The 19,078-nt window shown below is 37.8% G+C and overlaps 1 protein-coding gene across 2 annotated transcripts in view; it reads left to right on the top strand.

The window, feature by feature from the left end:
* IRS2 (insulin receptor substrate 2) overlaps positions 1–18,690 on the top strand; it is a 28,869-nt gene extending 10,179 nt beyond the window's left edge. Inside the window, exon 3 of one of the 2 annotated variants that reach the window (XR_005953643.1) lies at positions 16,240–18,690. Coding sequence is in view for 1 of the 2 variants with exons in the window: in XM_041417953.1 (XP_041273887.1) it covers positions 16,240–16,244 (5 nt within the window). In the remaining variant the exon portion in view is untranslated. The remainder of the gene's footprint in view (positions 1–16,239) is intronic. The other variant, XM_041417953.1, reaches the window with a different exon arrangement.
* Positions 18,691–19,078: the final 388 nt, after the last annotated feature.

Below are 19,078 nucleotides of genomic sequence, written 5' to 3'. Positions count from 1 at the left end.
TGTTTAGGAAAGATTTTCAATCTGATTATGAGAAATTCCTTTAGAAATTAATTTAAAAGACCAAGGACAATACTTGGAGTTCTGTTACTATTTTTGCTTTAAAAAATACTTCAAAACATTCTTAATTGTTTTTATCAGTGATGATGACCCCAGTTTGTGTATAGCTGTATCAAAAATAGTAATGTTAATAAAACAAGTCATTGCTCACAGTGCAGGCAAATACTCTTTGGAAAGAGGCTTGCAACAAATGAACAGTGGGAAGATACTTTCCAAAATAAACATATTTGATGCTTGGGTGTTTTTTTCTTTATTTTCAAATCTGGAATCGCCCATCTCAGTTAAATAAAAGTTATTTCACAGTGTGTTTTTCATCTCAGTAAATCAATCACAAAAATAATTAGGAAAAAACAATTCAAGCCACAAACCTAAGCCCCCACCTCTGATGGTGACATCTACACTGCAGAAGAGTAATGTAATAGCTTTATTGCATAGATTAGGAATGATTCAGTGTTTTGTTTACATTATTTGTCAATCTCTTCAGCATCCTAGAGGAGAACACTTCCTTCCTGACAGATGGCAGCCCCAGGGCCATGCACCTGCCATTACAAGCACTACACAGTAGTAATCTACCCCAGCATCGCTGTTGACAAGAGGCTAATGATTGGAGACTGTCTGCCTGACAGCCTAAACAAAGTAGGAACATATTTGTTCTTCAGTGCGGGTCTGAGAGATCTTAGGTAGGGCAGGCAGGACAGTATGCTGAAGAATTATAATGGGTCTTAGTTTAGACCTCTTTGGTAGCGTTTGTAGCATGGGCCACTTGTAAGATAATGATGCTTCAAAAACTGTGTCTCAAAGAAGGGATTTTCTGTTTCTCTGGCGGAGCGATGTGGTGTGTGTTAATGGCTCAGTGTTGGTGGGAGAAGGCTGGGATTGTGCTTTCCTCTGCAGCGCTGTCTGCCCTCGCTGCGAGCAGGGCGCCGCGGGCGCTCGGCTGGAACGTGGGGCCATGAGCGCCCGTAGAAAGTCAGAGTGTCTCTTTGTTTCAGTGGTGTGTTTGCATAATGCATTCCTATTTCAATAATTTCATTTGAAATTTTATGTGTTTTCATTATGACATTAGACCACAAGTCTCTTGTTTCTTGTTCATTTCTCCTAACGCCTGTGTGTGCATTTGCTTTTCTTCTTTGAAACTAGTGTGGGCGATGTTTCTAGGGGACGCTACCCAAGGCAAGGGTATCTTTGAACTAGGCCAGGATGTTCTTTGCTAAATTTAAAAACTACCCAAATATTACCCAGAGTTTGTAGGGTATTAAGCAGGATTACATGACGCACGGATTAGACATTGTTGAGCAGCTTGTTTTTGTTTGAAGGGGTCAGAAATGGAGGCACTGGGGCTCTAGTGTGATGCCAAAATAACAAACTTGCTGATAATCATGAACAGCAGAAGTTTCTTAGAAGCAGTAGAGCACTTGGCAGATTTTTCCAAGTTTTCTCCAAGTGATGCTATAGTAAAATTTGTTTGATATGTGCTGTGATATAAAACTCATGGTTCTATTGAGCTTCAGTTTCCAAATCTGTTTCACAAGTACTTTAAAGTAGACTAAGAACACCACTGTAAGTGCAACTTGAGGCAGAGGACTTTGATTCTCTTCAGTCAAAGACAAATCAATAAATCTTTGCAATAACAGTGGGAAAATCATGTCAATGAAATAAGATCTAAGCTGGCTTTGATTAGGCTCTTACATTGTGTCCATTGAGGCAGTATATTGTTTTAAAAAGTGTTTATGACAGTCATGTCTACCTCATTAAATTGAGTGGCATTATCAAGTTAAGGTAGGGAATCAGAATTATGAAGACTTTTTTTCTTTTTGGGCTGGGTTGTTTTGTTAGTGTTTGGGGTTTATTTTGTTTTGTTTTCTTTGCTTGTTTGATTTTTTTTTTTTCTTTGTTTGGTTTTGCTTTGAATCTAGGCTTTTTCTCACCAGAAGTCATGATATTGATTGAACAACACAGTCTTTTGGGGCTGTGTTAGGCTTAACTCTTATGTAGAAGTCAGTGATGTTGAATAGTTGCTCAAGAACAAGAAAGCAATAATGTTTTTTGTTTAGTCTGCCTTTGCTGACAGAGATAATTTAGGCTATAGAAACTTACTGGCAATAACTGGTAATGCTGCATTTCAGCATTATTTAAAATAATAAGAGCAGAATTGACAAATGGATGCAATCCTCACCAGTTTTCTAGTTAATGCAAAACTTCTACATCACCAAATTGATGGCTTCAAATACTGTGGTCTCTCCCATGCTTGAATTACTGTGAAGTTATGGAGTGAATTTCTTATGTAGCCTTTTTGCTAGTTCCTCTGGTAGTGACTTTTTCAAAATTTTTTGGTTTTAGTTTACTTGAGTTGTTTTTAGTTTACTTGAAAAGACAAACCAAAATCAGGTGATGTGTCTAACCAAAATTTTCACTTATACCTAGAAAGACTTCTTGTGATGGAATAATGAGATTTGGAACTGGAAGGTGGAGGTAGAGTTCTCCTGAAAGTCAGTTGCACTTAGTTGTGTTGTAATATTATTCATTTTACAGCATAAGCATTTGGTAAAGTTTATAGGAGGCTGGATCTTCTACAACAGCTTTCATTCCTGAGCAATTAGTTCTGCCAAAATTAGTGAAATAGAACTGTAATAATATTGCTTCTTTAACCTAACAAAAAGAAAAATTACACTTTCATTGTAACAATTCTGTACATAAATGATAAAGATTTTTCTTGGTGATTACCATGGAAGTTGTTTGTGAGCTATGGAGAGTCACTTAGATTAAAATTATGTACAACTAATTAGTTTTAATCTAGTATAGCACTTCAAACATTTATGTTTGGATTTGGAGTCAATCTTATATAACAATACAAAATTACATTATTTTCTGAATGTTGAAGTTACAGAATTAGTGCTCATGACTTTAACAATAGTTCTGAAGATCTGCTATGCGGACGAGCATTAGGAATAAATATGTATATACATGTCCATATATGACCCTGATGCACAGAATACTTGAAAGAATTGGCCATAAACCTAAAACTGTTAGTACTCACTGTTTTACAGTCCCAATAGTCTAGCAGTTTGTCTCATAAATACCAGAGAGACTCTTGACATTCACTAATGAGTGCTAGAATAATATTACTTTGCTTTGGATATCTACAGAAAGGTGACTTATTATACGGTTCTGTTTTAATCTTCAAATATCAAATGAAAATTCTGTAAAAATGAGCTTTTAACTTTAACCTTGAAATGGTGTATTTTCATATAAATGGTTGATTGTGTGGGCTCTAAATAAATAAATAAATAGATGATAATTGGATGTTGAACATTAGCTAGTAGGATGATTTCCAGCTACAAATACACTTATGGATTTCAGCACTGTAAGTGATTTCTAGTTTAGGTCCTCTCTTCCCTCATACTACTCCTTCCCCACTCTTAGTGTGAATATTCAAGAGACAGTAAACTGAAGGGTTTGTAAGATGGGGTAACATGAAATTGTGTATCTGTTACTAAAGAAAAAAAAAAAAAGATCAGAACTTGATAGTAGTGAAATATTATTGATTTTTAGTGGAAGTCAGATTCAGCCCTCAGGAAGTAAATTGATGGACATTTATTTTAGTACATGTACACTTGACTCTGTGAGGAAGTCAAAATGACAGCTTAGATTTTGCAGCTTGAGTGAGCACTGTGGAACTGGTGTGCCTGAATGCAGAGAGAGCAGGACTGTGCTGTGGATGAGCTGTGTGGGATGTTTGGATGCCAGGCTGCTGTTTGATGGAGTCGTTGTGAGTGGTCCTTTAGGGAGTCTTCTGAGCCTGAAATTACTCCTTAAGTCTTGAGTCTGCTTCATCAGTCATGAACGTGGCAAGCTTTAATGCCATACTGGCCATGTGGATGCTATGTTGTCATATTGAGAGAAAATGCTGCAGTATTTTCTATTGCTCGCACTCCTCAGTAGGTGTTTTCAATTTTCTGTGTTCTCGTAGATGGGCTGTTGTCACTTTTACAGGGTGACAACATTTTAGCCTTACTGTTTTAAAAACACATACTGGGAGTTATTTCCAGTATGTGTTGTGTCAAGTAGATTTGGGCTGGTATTCCACTTACATTGCTAAAGTATTTTACTCTACTTTGCTGAGAAATAGTATTGATTTAGTGCAGCTTATGCTGTATCCTTAATAAACAGAATAAAGGGTTTATAACAATAGAAAAGAAAAGGTGCTGGAACTTCAGAACATGTTCATAGGAAATAGTGAGTTATTTTGCAAAGTGGTGCACAGGAGACAACTTACAACTCTCCACCCCTACTGGAATGAAGTTTGTGTCTCCTGTCTTAGTTGGGTGTCGTAACCCCTTTATCAGGCACTCATTTTTTGCCTGTCTTCTTGAGGGATTTTCCAATTTGTTTTCTGTGGGTTACCTGAGTAGCTGATGCTTCATTCTACTCTGAAAACAAGGTTTTATTAAATTCTGCTGAAGGTGTGGACAAAGAAGTCTTTTATTGAATCTATATGTTAAATTTTTTAGCAGTCTTAATTTAATTTTTTTACCATGTAAACCCATTGTTTTATTGGGCTGTGAAGAGGCTTTATCTTATTCATTAGTATAGCTTTGTTGTGTGTGTGTGTGTGTGTGTACCTGAGTAAGATCTTAGTTTTGATTCTGTAGTCAAACACTTCAGTATGTCTCAAAATACATCAACTCATTATTTACATTAGATACACATTATTTTCTTACTCCAGGTAAGAATTTACCTTGATTGTGCTTGATACATAAAAACCTGTTGTCTCATATTTGGTAATTTTAAATTAATTCAGGAGCAAGAGGAATTTGTGTAAATTCTGATTTAGTTTAGGGAAAACATTGAAAATAATTGGTACAGGATATAGTATACAGTGGCTATGACTGTAATGGCTGGAATGAACAGCTTTACCATCTGTCTTTCAAGTTTGAAATTCTGTTTCTTCATTGAATCATGGAGCTTTTTTCCTAGTAGGTGTGCTTTTCTCGGTGTATATGGTGATAGTATTCTTTAACTTCCCTGTTTCTGGAATGTGGTAACTTTTAATTTGACAGAGATTTCCAAGATTTTTTGCAGCAGTGACGAGATATTAATAGGGAAGCTCAGAACCATTTCTCCTCTTTGTCTTAGGTAATTTTTTGGCCATTTGTAACGACGTAATATCTTTCTGGAATAGTAATAATTAATTGCTTCAATTAATTTTTCAAGGTATTTTAGCTAAAGATAGCTACTGGAAATAAGACCTCTAATACAGTCCACAGAGTATTTTGTACTGTAATTTTGAAAAGCTTTAATATAGAGAAGCCTGTTCATGCTGGGTTTATTTCCTATATCTTTTGTGGACATGGTTATATGATTTTGTCCAAGACTTATTTCTGCTCTATAGAAAAGTGTGTCTGTGGTCTCTTGTCTCAAATGTAGATTGAATCTGAATTATTTTTTTTTTTTTGGTGATGGTTGTTGGAGAGGCTGAGGCATCAAAGTGAGAGACACTCAAAATTGCTCTATCTTTTGTTAGTGCCTCAGGTTGCTTGGTTGCTTGATTTTTTTCCTTGTTGTAAAAAAGCAGCTTGTGTTTGCTGTAGAAATGTTTTGGTAGGATTGTGTAGCCCAGACGGGGCAGGATTATTTGCAAGCTGAGGGAGGATATTCCAGAGGAGGCAATTTACTTGTGTTTTTCTTAATAGGTTTTGTGAAATTCAGCTGTGCTGAGATCCTGTTTTGGTCTGAAGGAAAAGACTGTAATTAAAAAGGGAGAGGCTATAGGTTTACCACAGGACACGAGAATCTTAAGGGACCTTCATGTATGTGTCATAAGTGAAGCTGCTTCATGTCTTCTGTGTTGCAGATTGCAACTCAGCTGTCTCCAGTATGTCCTAAGGGTCCGTGTTCCTGGGTTGAATTTCCAGGTGTATGGTGGTTGTTTTTAATCTAGCCAATGCTGTTGCACTCTATGCAGAACTGGAGTGATAACTGTGTAATGCCTACATTTGCACCTTAGGAGCCTACCAGAAGACTCCTCTTCAGAGAAGGATCTGTCTTCCATAAGTAGTCATTAAAAGGATACAGGTGCCTTTTCAGTATGGAAGAGGCTGGTCAGAGCCTCTTGAGATTGGAGATGGGCACAAAACCACCTCCCTTGATCATAGAGGGAGTCTATATGCTTGGCATAAAGGAACATCTAACTTCCAGAGATCTGCAACTTCTGAGATCAACCTTGCTGTGCAGTGTCTTACTTTAAGGAGAAAGACTTGAAATAAGACTGATATTTGTATGTGGATCAGCTGACATAGTTATGTATTCTTGCTTGACCTGGACTGTACTTTAGTTAGTTGATGATATATTGTACTTGTTCAGTAAATGTGAAATTAAAAGGGATTTGTGTTCTCTCTAGCTGTGCAGCTTCTGCACTTTTCAATATTATTTCCTGGTCAATCCCAATATGTGACTTAGGCAACAGTATCAGGGCTTTGGCACTTGCAAGCGAACTTGGGCTTTTAAGGTGCCTTGGGGGAAGTACTGGTGTTCTGCAAAGCATTTCTTCATGTCAGTACCTGTGATCTTTCTGTTGTTCTAGAACAGCATCATAGCTTTATAAAGTCTCAGCTACAGCATTGTACTCTATAGGAAGTCATAGTTCCTTAATACGATATCCTGGGGTGTTCATCACACCTATTAGAGATGTCCTAAGCAGCTTTAAAGTGCTGGGATGTTGGCAGTAGGAGAAAATGCATGCAGATCTTGATGTGCTGGAAAGCCTCCCTGAAATTTAGGGGACTTCTCTGCTAAGCACTGTGGGACTAGAGCCAATCTCTAAAGGATTCCATCTTAAGTGACAAAGATGGGACTTAATCTGTTCTATAGAAACAGTCCTGACAGCATAATACAATTTCAAAAAGATGTGTCAGTTGTATAGTTGTGTGGTCAGATGTATTGCTGTAAATAAAATGTATTTTTAAAAAAATGCTATATTGGTACTGGTGAGCCTTTCTTAGAAAATTGAGTGTAATTTGTTACTTATAAATATATTTGCTGGCAGCAAATATGTGGAGCCATAAAACGAATAAAAGACACCTGTGTAAGAGCACTTGGGAGAGGAGGAAAAAACTGGTGAAACAGTAGAGTACACCTCTGTTTCTGTAAATACTTATTGAGAGCTCTTATAACTACAGAAGAAAGTGTATCTTGCACTGGAGTTAGTAATGTTGCAAGTAATTGACACTAATTTTTTGGATCTTTTTAAAGAAATCCCTTTGAAGCTTTGCAAAAAGTGCTGTGAAAGCACACTGTGCTCTGAGAGCATAGTATTTTTCATACTTTAACAGGTTGGTTTTTTTTTTCCTTGCTTGTTTCTTCTTGAGGGAGGTAGTATTTTCTACTGCAGTCTCATGGCTGAAAAAGACAATGAAATAAATGCTGTTTTCTAAACTGAGATTGATTGCATGTCTCACATATTCCTGTTCCTGAGGGTGGGTAAACTTGGTGCCTTGCATTCACCTTACCTTTCTTAAAAATGCAGAGCTTTAGTATCTGCTTCGTCTTGTAGAGCAAATCATTCTGGTCTGGCTTCACTTTCTTTGCAGTAAACTATTAGATGGGGAGGATTCAAGGTGCATCTAGTGGAGCTGGCAACAATTGCATTCATTTAATATAATCTGTGTTTCTTGCTTGAGAAAGAAAGTAAAATATGGGTAAAAAAGAGGACATAATTATATGCTTTCTGCTTTCACAAATTATTTTTTTACCAGCATCCAGTTTCAAAACTGGTGTTCTCAGAAGATTTAACCACCTAAATTACTTTTCTAAACAGCTCACTAGGCTTTTTGCTTCTGCTTTCCAACAGTATTAGTTAAGTTCTGGGAGTGATATGTAGATGATATTTATAATGTCTGTGTGACAAAAATGCATCTTTTTCTTTCATGTCTTAATATAATACCAACTTCTTTATATAATAAAATCTGTATCAAGTACAGAAAGAAATGCTAATTCATCTCTAGATTAAAGTCAGAGTAAGAAGTTACAGATGCCGATATTTGTTTTAAAAATGCAACATAAAAATATTTTAAATTTTTTTCTGTAATTTCTTAGCAAAGTATTTCATGAAAAGGAGAATAGAAGAAAATTTGTAAATAACAAATCCAAGTTTCATTCTTTGAGACATCATTTTGTTTTGATTACTGAGACTGTTGAAGGGATAGTGGGAAATGTCTGCTGGGGGACTGTGTTAGAGTGGCTGTTTTCGAGAAGACTTAGTGGGCTTCTGTAGAGGGATAAGTATTAAGGCTGAAGAATGTGAAGGTGTTGAAATCAACAGGGTTGGGGCACCCTGTTAAATTTGTGATTCTGGCTTTCAGAATGGATGCACTGTGCCAAGGGCTGCTGGTCTACAGTACCAAGGAAGTTAAGAAGAGCTTGGCTTGTGGTCTTTAACAAGCTGGCTTGTCCTTATAGGTAAATCATTAGAAAGTAAAGAGAACTTCGGGTGGTATCTCCATTTGCAAAATCCATATCTTGGATTTTGTGTGCAGCTGCTTTTGACCCACTGTCAGAGAGAGGAAACTGGATTAGGGGAGAGTATAACCTGCTTCAATGCAGCACTTCAGTATTTTATTGTTCATTTCGCTAAATGGTTTCAGAGAGTGGTGATGTGTTTTCATGATGGAGCATGATGAAACTTCTTGCCTAGCTTCATCTTTTCCTCACTTCTCTGTTACTGGCAGATTCACATTGACAAAGGTGAGGCCAATAAAAGATCTCTAGAAAAGTATTGATAAAATCGGAAAACAATCCTTTAAAATGCTTATCCTGCTTCAGGTTGCTCAAGAGTTTTAAGCGGGGATGTGGCAAGAAGAGAAAGCTGTAGGGAAAAGGTTGCCTTCCTGTGCATGCCAGGTGTTCCTCTTACGCTTTCCCTGCTTTCTTTTTCTCTCACTTCTCTCCCTGTGTATCTCTTCTGCAAGAAGATGCATTTCTCTGGACATATCTCCTAACCTGAAAGTCCAAAAGCTTCAGTAGCCAGCTAACATTTAGTGTGTGACCATCCAGTGTGTTTAGGTGGGTGGTGAGATGCCTAAGTGAACGTATGTCCTGCCAGGGATGTTTGTGTCCTTGATAAGCCAGCTGAAGGTCAGTTTACAAAACAGGAGGGTGGTTGACTGTGAAAGTTGAGGAGAGCCTTGTGTTTTAAAACATGCTACTCTCTGGAAGACAGATGTTTTCCTCTAGGATTCTCTTGTAAATCTGAAGCCTCTTTCGATACTAGGTGCTTAAGCCCATTTGGCGGTGATGGAGGCAGGGATTAGTGTTTGAAAGAGTGCCTGGATGTAGTGTTTCTGTTCCCCTCTCCACAATATTTATTAGGCAAGAGCACTTACCTGGGACTGACCAGTGTCCAGTACCTTTCTGGCTGAAAAAAGATCTCGGTCATCTTTTCCCCCTCAGCACCTTATGGCATGTCTTAACCATATATTTTGGTAGAGTGCTCTTGTTCTTTCTTACTGCAGCTGTTTTCATGGAATAATTAGGTATCCACTGTAATGGAAAGGGAGACTGAAACTGACTTCCCACAACTTACTTGAGTCCTTATCCTGGTTCCCATGAATACTTAAATTTTTAATATGACTGTTTCTTCAGTTTTACCAGTGAAAAAGATTACTTTTTATCTCAAGTGGGAGAGGGAAAAAGCATACTTTTAAGCTCTTTGAGAACACTCTAATGTTGTGTTTTCAAGCATGTATTTTCAGCCTAGTGGCTCGGGAGCAGTTCTTGAACTTTGGTATTTGTCCAGTGTTACCTGGAATGGCAGTCAAGCTCTCACTTGTGGATCTGAACCAGAAGTCTGATTGTACTGTTTTGGTTTTTTTTTCCACCTCACTGTTACCTGTTGGAAATAAGATGACTAAGTTTGATGGCATTTCAGTTGGCAGTTGTGTGAGAATATCAAGCTCTGCTTCACAAGAGCTCTTCTTCCTTGTCAAAACTTGCTGACCTTGTTAATGACTACTGATACAAATTAGAAAAGGCACAAATATGCCTTTGACATCCCAGCTGAGCAAACTTCCCAGCAATTGTAAAGGTGTGTAAAAGGATGTAATCTCTATTCCTAAAAGGTATACCAAGTTGTATACCTCAGAATGTGAGATCTTTCAGAACTCTTATTTGTCAGAGCCCAATATAAAATAGGGCAGAAAAATTGTTGCTTAAAAATCACTGTTTCTTTCCCTTAACTCTAAGGAGTTGGAATGGCTGGCTCCTCATAGGATGAGTAGGTCAGAAATACAGAGGTACACACGGAGTTTGGTAGAATTTAGCTGAGTATTGCCTAGTATATGCTTTTGGGGCAGGCATGCTGATTCAATTGCTGTTGTGTCCCCAGAGATAGGGTTGGTAGGTAGTTCAGTGTGTTAGCCACTGATCCCTTCCAGCCTTGCTCTTCATCACTTGGAAGCTGAGCATGTTGTTTTGCAAAAATTCTGTCTCTTAAGAAACTTCCAGCCTCACTTTGTGTGCGAAGTGCCATTGCTGGAGCTCCCACGTTGCTGGCAGGCTGCAGCTGGGAAAAGCTGTGCTTTCTCCTTGGTGAAGGGAACGGAGCTGTAAATTCATCCCCACTGAGGCCATGTTTGTGGTGTTGGGTGTTGAATCTGCACTGATACGGGAATAGTGTGATGGTTGTAAGGTGGGAGGCAATTTCACACGTATGGTAATGGTCATCAGCCAGGAGCATGGCTTTTGTTCCACGATGGTTGAATGCTGTGTGTACTGTGGGGTGGCTCTTTGGCTGCCACAGACCTATCTCTCCAGTGGCAATTTTCTGTGTATCTTCCACATCTGCTGCTGCTGTGTGTATGTTTTTCTCCTTCTTACAAGCTCCCAGTGGAAGGGCAGAAGGACCAAACATTATTTTTTCTAGCATTTTGTTTTCTCAGAGAAAGCTGCTTGATTTTGTTTCATTTCATGTAATGCTTTTGAATGGTTGTATATGCAGCTTGCAAGGGAGAGGATAATTGAACATATTTCAGATAGTACTATGTTGAGGGATTTCTGTCTATTTTATTTTATCCCTAAGCATGGGATTAAATCCCAGCTATACAAACTTGTTTAAAAGTACACATTGGCTGTAGCTCTGAAATTAAGAGATATAATCACAGCTGTATTAAATTAATCCTGGGAAAAATGAGCATGTCTGGTTTCTTAATTTTAAATTAGAAGTGCCTATATTTATTATAATTTATATGGAAAATGTATTTCTAGACCACTAGAAATTCATTATAATTACATTTGTAAATTTAATCCTTTTCCACATAATTACATTTTAATGTTTAGTTATTAGTACTACAAAATCTGAAAGAACCTTGACAAAATTACATGAAACACAAATTATATCAAATTCTGAAGTCAACTAAGCATAGTCCACATTCTCATCTGTACTTCTATAGACTCAACTGCTTAAACTCCAATGCAAAATCATAGGTAAAATAAGTATTTATCATGTAAAAATATGGCATCAAATAGAAATAATTCTGGTTTTTAGTACCTTTGGTTAAAAGTTGATGCTCATTAGAAATTCTGGAGGATTTTTCCATGACAGCAGATGAGCATTTTGACTTCTTGACAGTATGCTTGGGCATACAAACCCAAAAGGTATTTGCAGGTACTGACATGCAACATCTTTTTCCAGATAATCTAGCAGTTTGTTTCTGACTTTTAATCTTTCCCCATGGTTATATTAATGCAGTTCAAAGGGATAATATTCTAACCATTTGACACAAGAGTTAAAAGTACTGTCAAGCTCATTTTAATATAGGTTGCTGTGGATGCAGAATCCCTACTTTACTACTCTAAAGAAACTTTAGTGATTTTTTTATTATTTGTCATGAAGAATCTATGTTGACCAGATACTTGCTTTTTTAAATTTATAAAACAAGAGACATATCTGAGCAACATAATGTGCTATTTCTTAGTGGAATAACATATCAAAACAGCCTGGTTACTTGGTGCAGCATGTTTCCAATTATAATCAACCATGACTTGTTTAAAAAATAAAAATAATGTGGCTTTTTCATTTCATGGTTTAACTTGTTTTTCTCATCAAATGTGGAAACATTTTACTTTGGATGGATATTATTCGTGAGCTTTGTAAACTTTTAGAGCATACTACTTCATGTTTTCCTGCGAAGTGTTGGTAAAGCGAATATTTAAGCTCTGATTGAAGCCTGTTCCTCTGAAAGTGTCTGTGCTCAGCTTTATTTGGCAAGAGTAGACCTGCTAAGTGGAGCCCAGGTTCTCTGGAATTACTTCTGGAGAGCCATGGCTGAGCATGAGTTGTGCTGTTATCTTTAGCAGGGCTACCTGTGACGTTAAGTACAGTATTCATTGCATTGCTTAATGAGAGTTGGAGCCAGGTCAGGATTTGGTTCCCACTGTGCACTTCCCAGTGGTATCCTGGGTAGCAGTCAGGCTGCATCTGCATTTGGGTGCTTGGCCAAGTTTGTGACCTTATGATGTGTGTGCCTCCTGTGATGCCCCAGTAAGGAAGGCCTTGGAGGCTGCAGTTCTCACCACCCCTGGCTGCTGTCAGTGCCTGGTCAGCAGGGCTTTACTACCATCCGGCCTGTGCTGTTTATTTCCACCCTCAGCCCCCCTCTCTGCTCCCCTTGCCTGCAGACAGGCTGCTGTGGGTGTGGGGATGGTCTGCCAAGGTGCCTGTGACCCATCTCCTGCTGGGAGCCCAGCCACACCGTGCCTGCTGCTGGAGACAGCTGGAGCGCTGGGAGGGCAGTGTGACCTGCTAATGGAGGCTACACTGGCCCTCTGGGTGGCCAGCAGCTTTGCCCAGGGTCGTGCATCTCCTCTCAGGTGTGTGGTGTACCAAAGAGACCTCTCTGTGAGTGGGATTCAGTTCCTTGGGCTGTGCTGTCTAATGGCCTGGCCTGATGCCCGCAGATGCACGTGTTGTTAACCTCCAGTTTGGTTGTTCCAATAGGATTGCTCTTCCAGGAAAAGTTAGTTAGCAAAATCATGGCCTTAATCGATTTGGCAGACAACATGGGGAGGAGAAACAAAGGGATAAAGCCACTGGGTGATCTGCCTGGAGTCAGGGCAGAAGCCTGCAGCAGAGCTGGGGGTTCTGTGTCCAATGCCTGATGTGCTCTGGCAGTCACGCTGCCAGTGGAATAAATTTACTGATTATGAATAACCAGCAACGTGTTTTGCCACAAGCCACATGAATAACTGTTTCTGCCTGCGTGCTTGTTAGCAGATGAGAATTATTTTTAGAAATTAAAAAAAAACTGGTTTTGCTGCTTACTGACTTTGAAAATTAATAAGCAGAGTAGATATTCTTTAATTGACTAACCATTGTATTCTGTTCACAGTGTATTTAGCAAGTCTGTGAGTATTTGGTAGTTTCATAGCAGTTTGTGTGTGTGTTTATTCTCTGATTTATTCCCTGAGAAGCACTGGTAGAATCAAATTACTTAGGTAGTTTTAGAAACTCAGCAGTGATCATGGATGCTTTTCTTAATAAAGCTCAACAAAGAGGAAACCTCGATATTGACACAGTGCTGGACTTTGTATTTTGATTAGTCCATGCCCATGGGGAATGAAGCTACCAAAGAATATGTTTGTGTGCTGTAGGAATTTTGAGTTCCTGTATAAAGACAGTGTGTACTGCTGTGACTTGCTGTGTGAGTGGAAGGTTGACCTGAGGCTTGAAATAAATAACAGATACTAATCACTGAGGTAAAAATAAACATGATTTTGTTGTTTTTTTTGTTTTTTTTTTTTGGTTTGGTTAGTTGTTTTTTTTTCTTTGGCATGGAACTTGCAATTTTTTTTTCCAAGTAGGCTTCCTCTGAAGCTGACATTGCTGTTACATTGGTCAAGTGTTAACAGTAGTTATTTTTCCTTTATTGATTCAAAGCTTATTCAAAACATGATTCAAAGCTTATTGAAGTCAGAGAAACTAGTTTTATTATTGAAGACTGTGTTTGGGGTGGGTTTTTTTTGAGTTATAGCTCATCATTATAGACTCATTGGATGATGTGTTTATTGCATCATAAGGTTTTAGGCTTCTGCCCACAGTCCTATCATCCACCTACAAAACCATGGCAACTAAGTATGGAAGTGCTTTGAAGCATCAGCCACTTCACCTCCTCCAGTCTAATTCTGACTGGACAGTGCCTGCTATACTGTAAGAGCAACAGCAGATATACTCAGTTGCTAATACTCTTCCCTCATGTCTGCTCTAGACTGGCATACTTCTGGAACCATACTTGTTTGTATCCTTTGCATTTTCCACCAATTTCTCTATCTGAAGATAAGGTTTTAAAATTTTTTAAAAAAATATTTTATTTGGCTTTCATTCTCATTCTCACTTTGGGGAATGTAAATTTAGTTGCCATGTTGGTTTTCATTTGAAGGAGGACAGCAATAACACAGAGTTAGCAGGTACCTTTAAGCACTCACTTGTTTGCCGACATGATGCATGTGTGGTACTTCCCTGAACAAAAATGGGAACAAAGTGGTTTGTTAAGTGTTTCTTCCTCAAATGAGGAATTGCTGCTGCCATCTGAGAGCTGTCCATCCTTGCCCCGTGTTCACCCATGCAGCCCTTCGGGATGGTGTTGGCAGATTTGGAGCTCCCCCCAGATGCATCATAAGCCAGTTTTTGAAACACCTGTCGAGAACAAACAATGAGCACTCGTTTAATGAAGATGGAATGGAAAGATTTGACTTAGTTTCTGATCAGAAAAGTGGCAGCAAATAGATGGCAGTGGGTGGGGGCGATGAGGCACTTTCCTTTTGGTCTTGGCAAGCTATTAATTAATCTCAAGATGTGGCATGAAATAAAATCCCAAGTAATATCCTAAGTATTTGATCATATAGTGGCTCCAGTTGACTCCAGCAGGACTAATGCCTTGAGTAAACCTTAGCTGTCAGAGATTCAAAGCAATTTAGGAAATCTTCTGTGTATGCCAAGATATATCAGCCTTTGTTTTTGTGTAAACTTAAGGGAAAAGGCTTTGTATTGGTTTATCCATTTTTATGGATTGAAACTTGCACTGATAAATGCTGGACTTACTTTGATATCCATGTTTTGTATCTAATTTATTTTGGTTCTGTGGTCCCAAAGGAATTAAAATATGTAGGAATACTGACTTCCTGTATCAATACAGTCAAAACTATAGACTTTTATAAGTAACAGTGTTCCCAAAGTGTTCCAAATAACTTGTTTTTAGAAAAACTCATGTAATACATCATCTAACTAAAACTTTCATTTAGCTTGTAAACTTGGGGACAATATACAACAAAGAAAATTGCTATAACTATTAAATTTTGATTTTTAATGGCCATGTTATCAAAGCATTTTAATGCTGTGAGTTAATAAGTAATAATGTTCCTTTTGTGGGGTAGGCACATGATATCCATTAATTCTTTGCAGTGAAGAAACACTACAAGATTGAACTGCATTCATTAAAATAGAATAGGTCTCATTGTAATCAGTTTCTCTTTTACTGCATAATTCACCTTGACTGTTTAAAGCAGCTTTGTAGTCAGTAATTGGGAGAAGCCTCTTTCCTTTTGCATACCTATTCATTTTTTTGCTTCTGAAATAACAGTTGTTTAGTAAATCAAATAACTAAATTAAAAGTTTCTTTCTATACTTCGCTTATGTTTTTAGTAGACTTCTTCCCTAAAGACAAGATAACTTGTTTTTTCTCAAACTTGTTTTTAATGTCTGGAAATGGAAAGCTTTTTGTAATATCCAGCTGACAAAAAAAAGAGAGTTAAGCTTGTACCTATTTTCTCCAACCCCTGTTCCTTTCCACTGATGCAAAAAACTTTGATGGTCACAACTAGACTGGGGGGGATTTTGTGTCAGGTTTTCCAACCCATTCTGTGTCTTGCAGTTTGCTGACCTGAGGAGCCTTAGCTGAAAGGTTCTGAAAAAAAGGGAGCAGTGTTGGATTGGGGAATACTCCCTTTATTGCCTCTGCAATACCTTATGGTGTATATAAATATGAAAGCAGTTATTGAACAGCTGGGGTTTTTTTCATGAAAACCCATTCTCTCATGAATCATCTTTCTCTGGTGTTTTTTGTGTTGTCTGTATCATATATATGAAGAAATTTTTGCAGTTTTGATTGACTTCCTTTTATTTTTTCTTTTCAGAGTGAAGGAATTAGTTTTCTCATCATGACCTCAAACAACAGAGTACAACATTCAAAGAAGCTGCTCGGCATATACCTTTTTGTTTATTTGTTTTTTTGGTTTTTGTTTTTGGGAACTGAAGCTGCTTAACGTTTACTTTTCATTGTTGTTAGGGGTGGTCCTAACAGTTGCATAGCTGTTGTGGGCTAAACCGTACAACAAATCTGGGAGGAAGGGAAGGCAACCTGCCTGACTCATTACCTGTCCATGGCATCTGTGTTATCATTTTGCTGCTGTTTCGACAGAAGTTGGAGATGCTCTTTAAATCATAGGAACTTTTCTGCCGGCCTCTTTAACTAATGGCCAATGCCTTCATTTTCTTTTTCTTCAAAGACAAACTGTATTTCTTCTCTGGCATATTAGGGGATTCTGTAACACCTGCTGAAGCAGCAAGATCTGGTATTTACTGGCATAATTTCAAGCCTACGACAGTACTACCTCAGTTCAAAGTAAAGCCGGATTTGCAGTGTTGGTGTACGACAGGAACTCCTTTATCTCTGTGCTGAGTTTCTCAAGAACGGTCGCCAGCCTTACTGAACTTGCAACTTGTACAGCTGCTGCTGCTGCTGGGTTTTGAATCACTAGCCGCAGGGTGTACTTCTCAGACAAAGCCGAAACAGGGCACTGAAAAGTCTAAAATGGGATGAAACTCTGTGAATCAGACTTGGACAGAGGACTCAGAGTAGTTAAGAAGTATAAAATATGTAACTGAAGCAACATAAGTTAAAAACATCAACCTGTATTAGGGGTATCTCTACCTTTGACACACTTGTTTAATCCTCTCTATGTAGGTGTTTATGTAGGTACTTCAGATTGCAAAAGCCTTTTCTTCTACTATTTACAAGCTCACTTTTGTCAGCTAACTGTTCTTAGCTGCATTTCTTGTAACCAAAAATCCACATAAGCATGCTAGGAATGCAGGGATGATAATGGGTATCAGGCAGATTCAAGAGCTAATGTTAACACAGTATTATCTTGCCATCTATAGAGTCCTGATACTTGCCTTTTACCAAGAAAGCACCATTGTAGCTGCAGGCACTACTACAGGGAAGAAGAACCATTGCAGTCACTCATCCTGAGTTCTTTTCAAGGCTAACTCTGCATCACATTTCCAGTGGCCTGAAAATCTGAGTGGTGTGGCAGCAACTGTCACAAAAGTCGCATACAACTGTTGCACCAGACTAGCAGAATGTCATGCCACCTTGTTTCTCCTTTGCTTCAAGTGTTTGTGTACATTTTAAGGGTACCCCACCAGTGCCTGCTCTGATAGACATGTAAGTATTACTAAGTTATGAGTTATGTGAGGCTCTTTCATAATTTTTTTTTCTTTAATCATTGTGCTTGGTGGAACCTGTACTTCACTTTTGACAATGCATTAGCTTCTTTTGGGATTTTTTTTTTTTCCTGAGGAAGACAAGAGTCAATGTCTTACAAATACAATGAACGGCAATGCAGTCTTCCTGCTTACATGCTGAATTTTTAGAACTGAGGATTGTATTACAAGACAAAGATGAATGTAAACTAATTCCTTCCCTACTCCATGGCACTCTTCATTTTTCAGTGTAATTTTTGGGGTCTTAAATCACAGCAAGGCATAGGTTAATACAATATTAGATCTAAAATCAATTTAAATATCTGATCTGATAGAGTTTTTCTCTTATACTAATGCTATAAATGGTTCTAAGACATTCTAAAATGCTGCTTGTTCAAATCTGGAACTAAAAAATCCTGCATACCTTTGATATTTTCTGTCTGACCCCTCTCTGCCCCCCACCAGCACTGAGTGTGGTACCTGCTGAATTCAGTGTTTTGAACGCCTCTATTTTCAAATATCCCTCTGTATCAATTAAGAAATTATGCCACTAAAACAAATGGCTAAACTGCATACAGTGACTTAAAAAAAAAAAAAAAACAACTTGACAAAATAATAAAATATTCTCTATCCTGTATATTTCACAAAGGCATATGCAATACTTACATCTTAATTTAGTTTACAGAATGGAACCAAAATGTATAAATGTTATGTTTGCTAAAACTTCACAATGTATATTGGGTCTTTGTACATTTTGCCTGACTTACCTTAAATTTAAAATATTTTTTGCTATATAACCTTAACAGTTATTAAGCAGTGTTTTCTTTTTGGGTACGTATTGTTTCTGGATATCAAGATGTTAATTATATTTCTTGCTATTGTGATATGACAAGAGACTTAACTTATCTTGCTGTGTCTTCCAATGTACACGCTGTATATAAGGATAAATGTGATGCTGCTGGAGACCAGAATAAATGGAACTAGAGTAGTGTATTGTATTTAGTCTGTATTGTTCATGGATGCTCTCCTTAATAGCCATATGCAATAAAATACATTATTTATGAAAGAAGTAAAGTATTTGTGTGCCTATTTTCTCTAGGGATGAAGTGGATTTTTCTGGTTGTTTACATAAAATTAGTTTTTTCCCTCTTTTGAATGAAAACATGCTTTCTGTGAATAAATCTTACTGCACTGCATATACTTGCTTTGCTTTTAATTCCTGAAACATCATGAAATAATTTTAAATCTTGTTTAAGTATAAAATAATTGGTTTTATAAAAGTGAAGTTTGTGTATTTGAGAAAATAACTAGGAGCTGAAATCATCCTAATTTTTAATTCCAGTTTTCTAATTCCCAAAGTGAGTGGAAGATTGTGGGAGTCCTAGCAGCCTATGTAGTGAGAACAGGCTTGCCCTATAGAAGCTGTGTAGTCACTTCTGCTGGTACAAGGAGAGTGAGAACCTAACGCTGTTTGGAGTTATCTCCTGC

The sequence above is a fragment of the Onychostruthus taczanowskii genome, unplaced genomic scaffold, assembly GCF_017590055.1.
Source record: "Onychostruthus taczanowskii isolate IOZ18803 unplaced genomic scaffold, ASM1759005v1 scaffold58, whole genome shotgun sequence".
NCBI classification, from domain to species: domain Eukaryota; kingdom Metazoa; phylum Chordata; class Aves; order Passeriformes; family Passeridae; genus Onychostruthus; species Onychostruthus taczanowskii.
The sequence above is the reverse complement of the archived record's forward strand: the minus strand, read 5'-3'. Positions and strand labels throughout refer to the sequence as shown.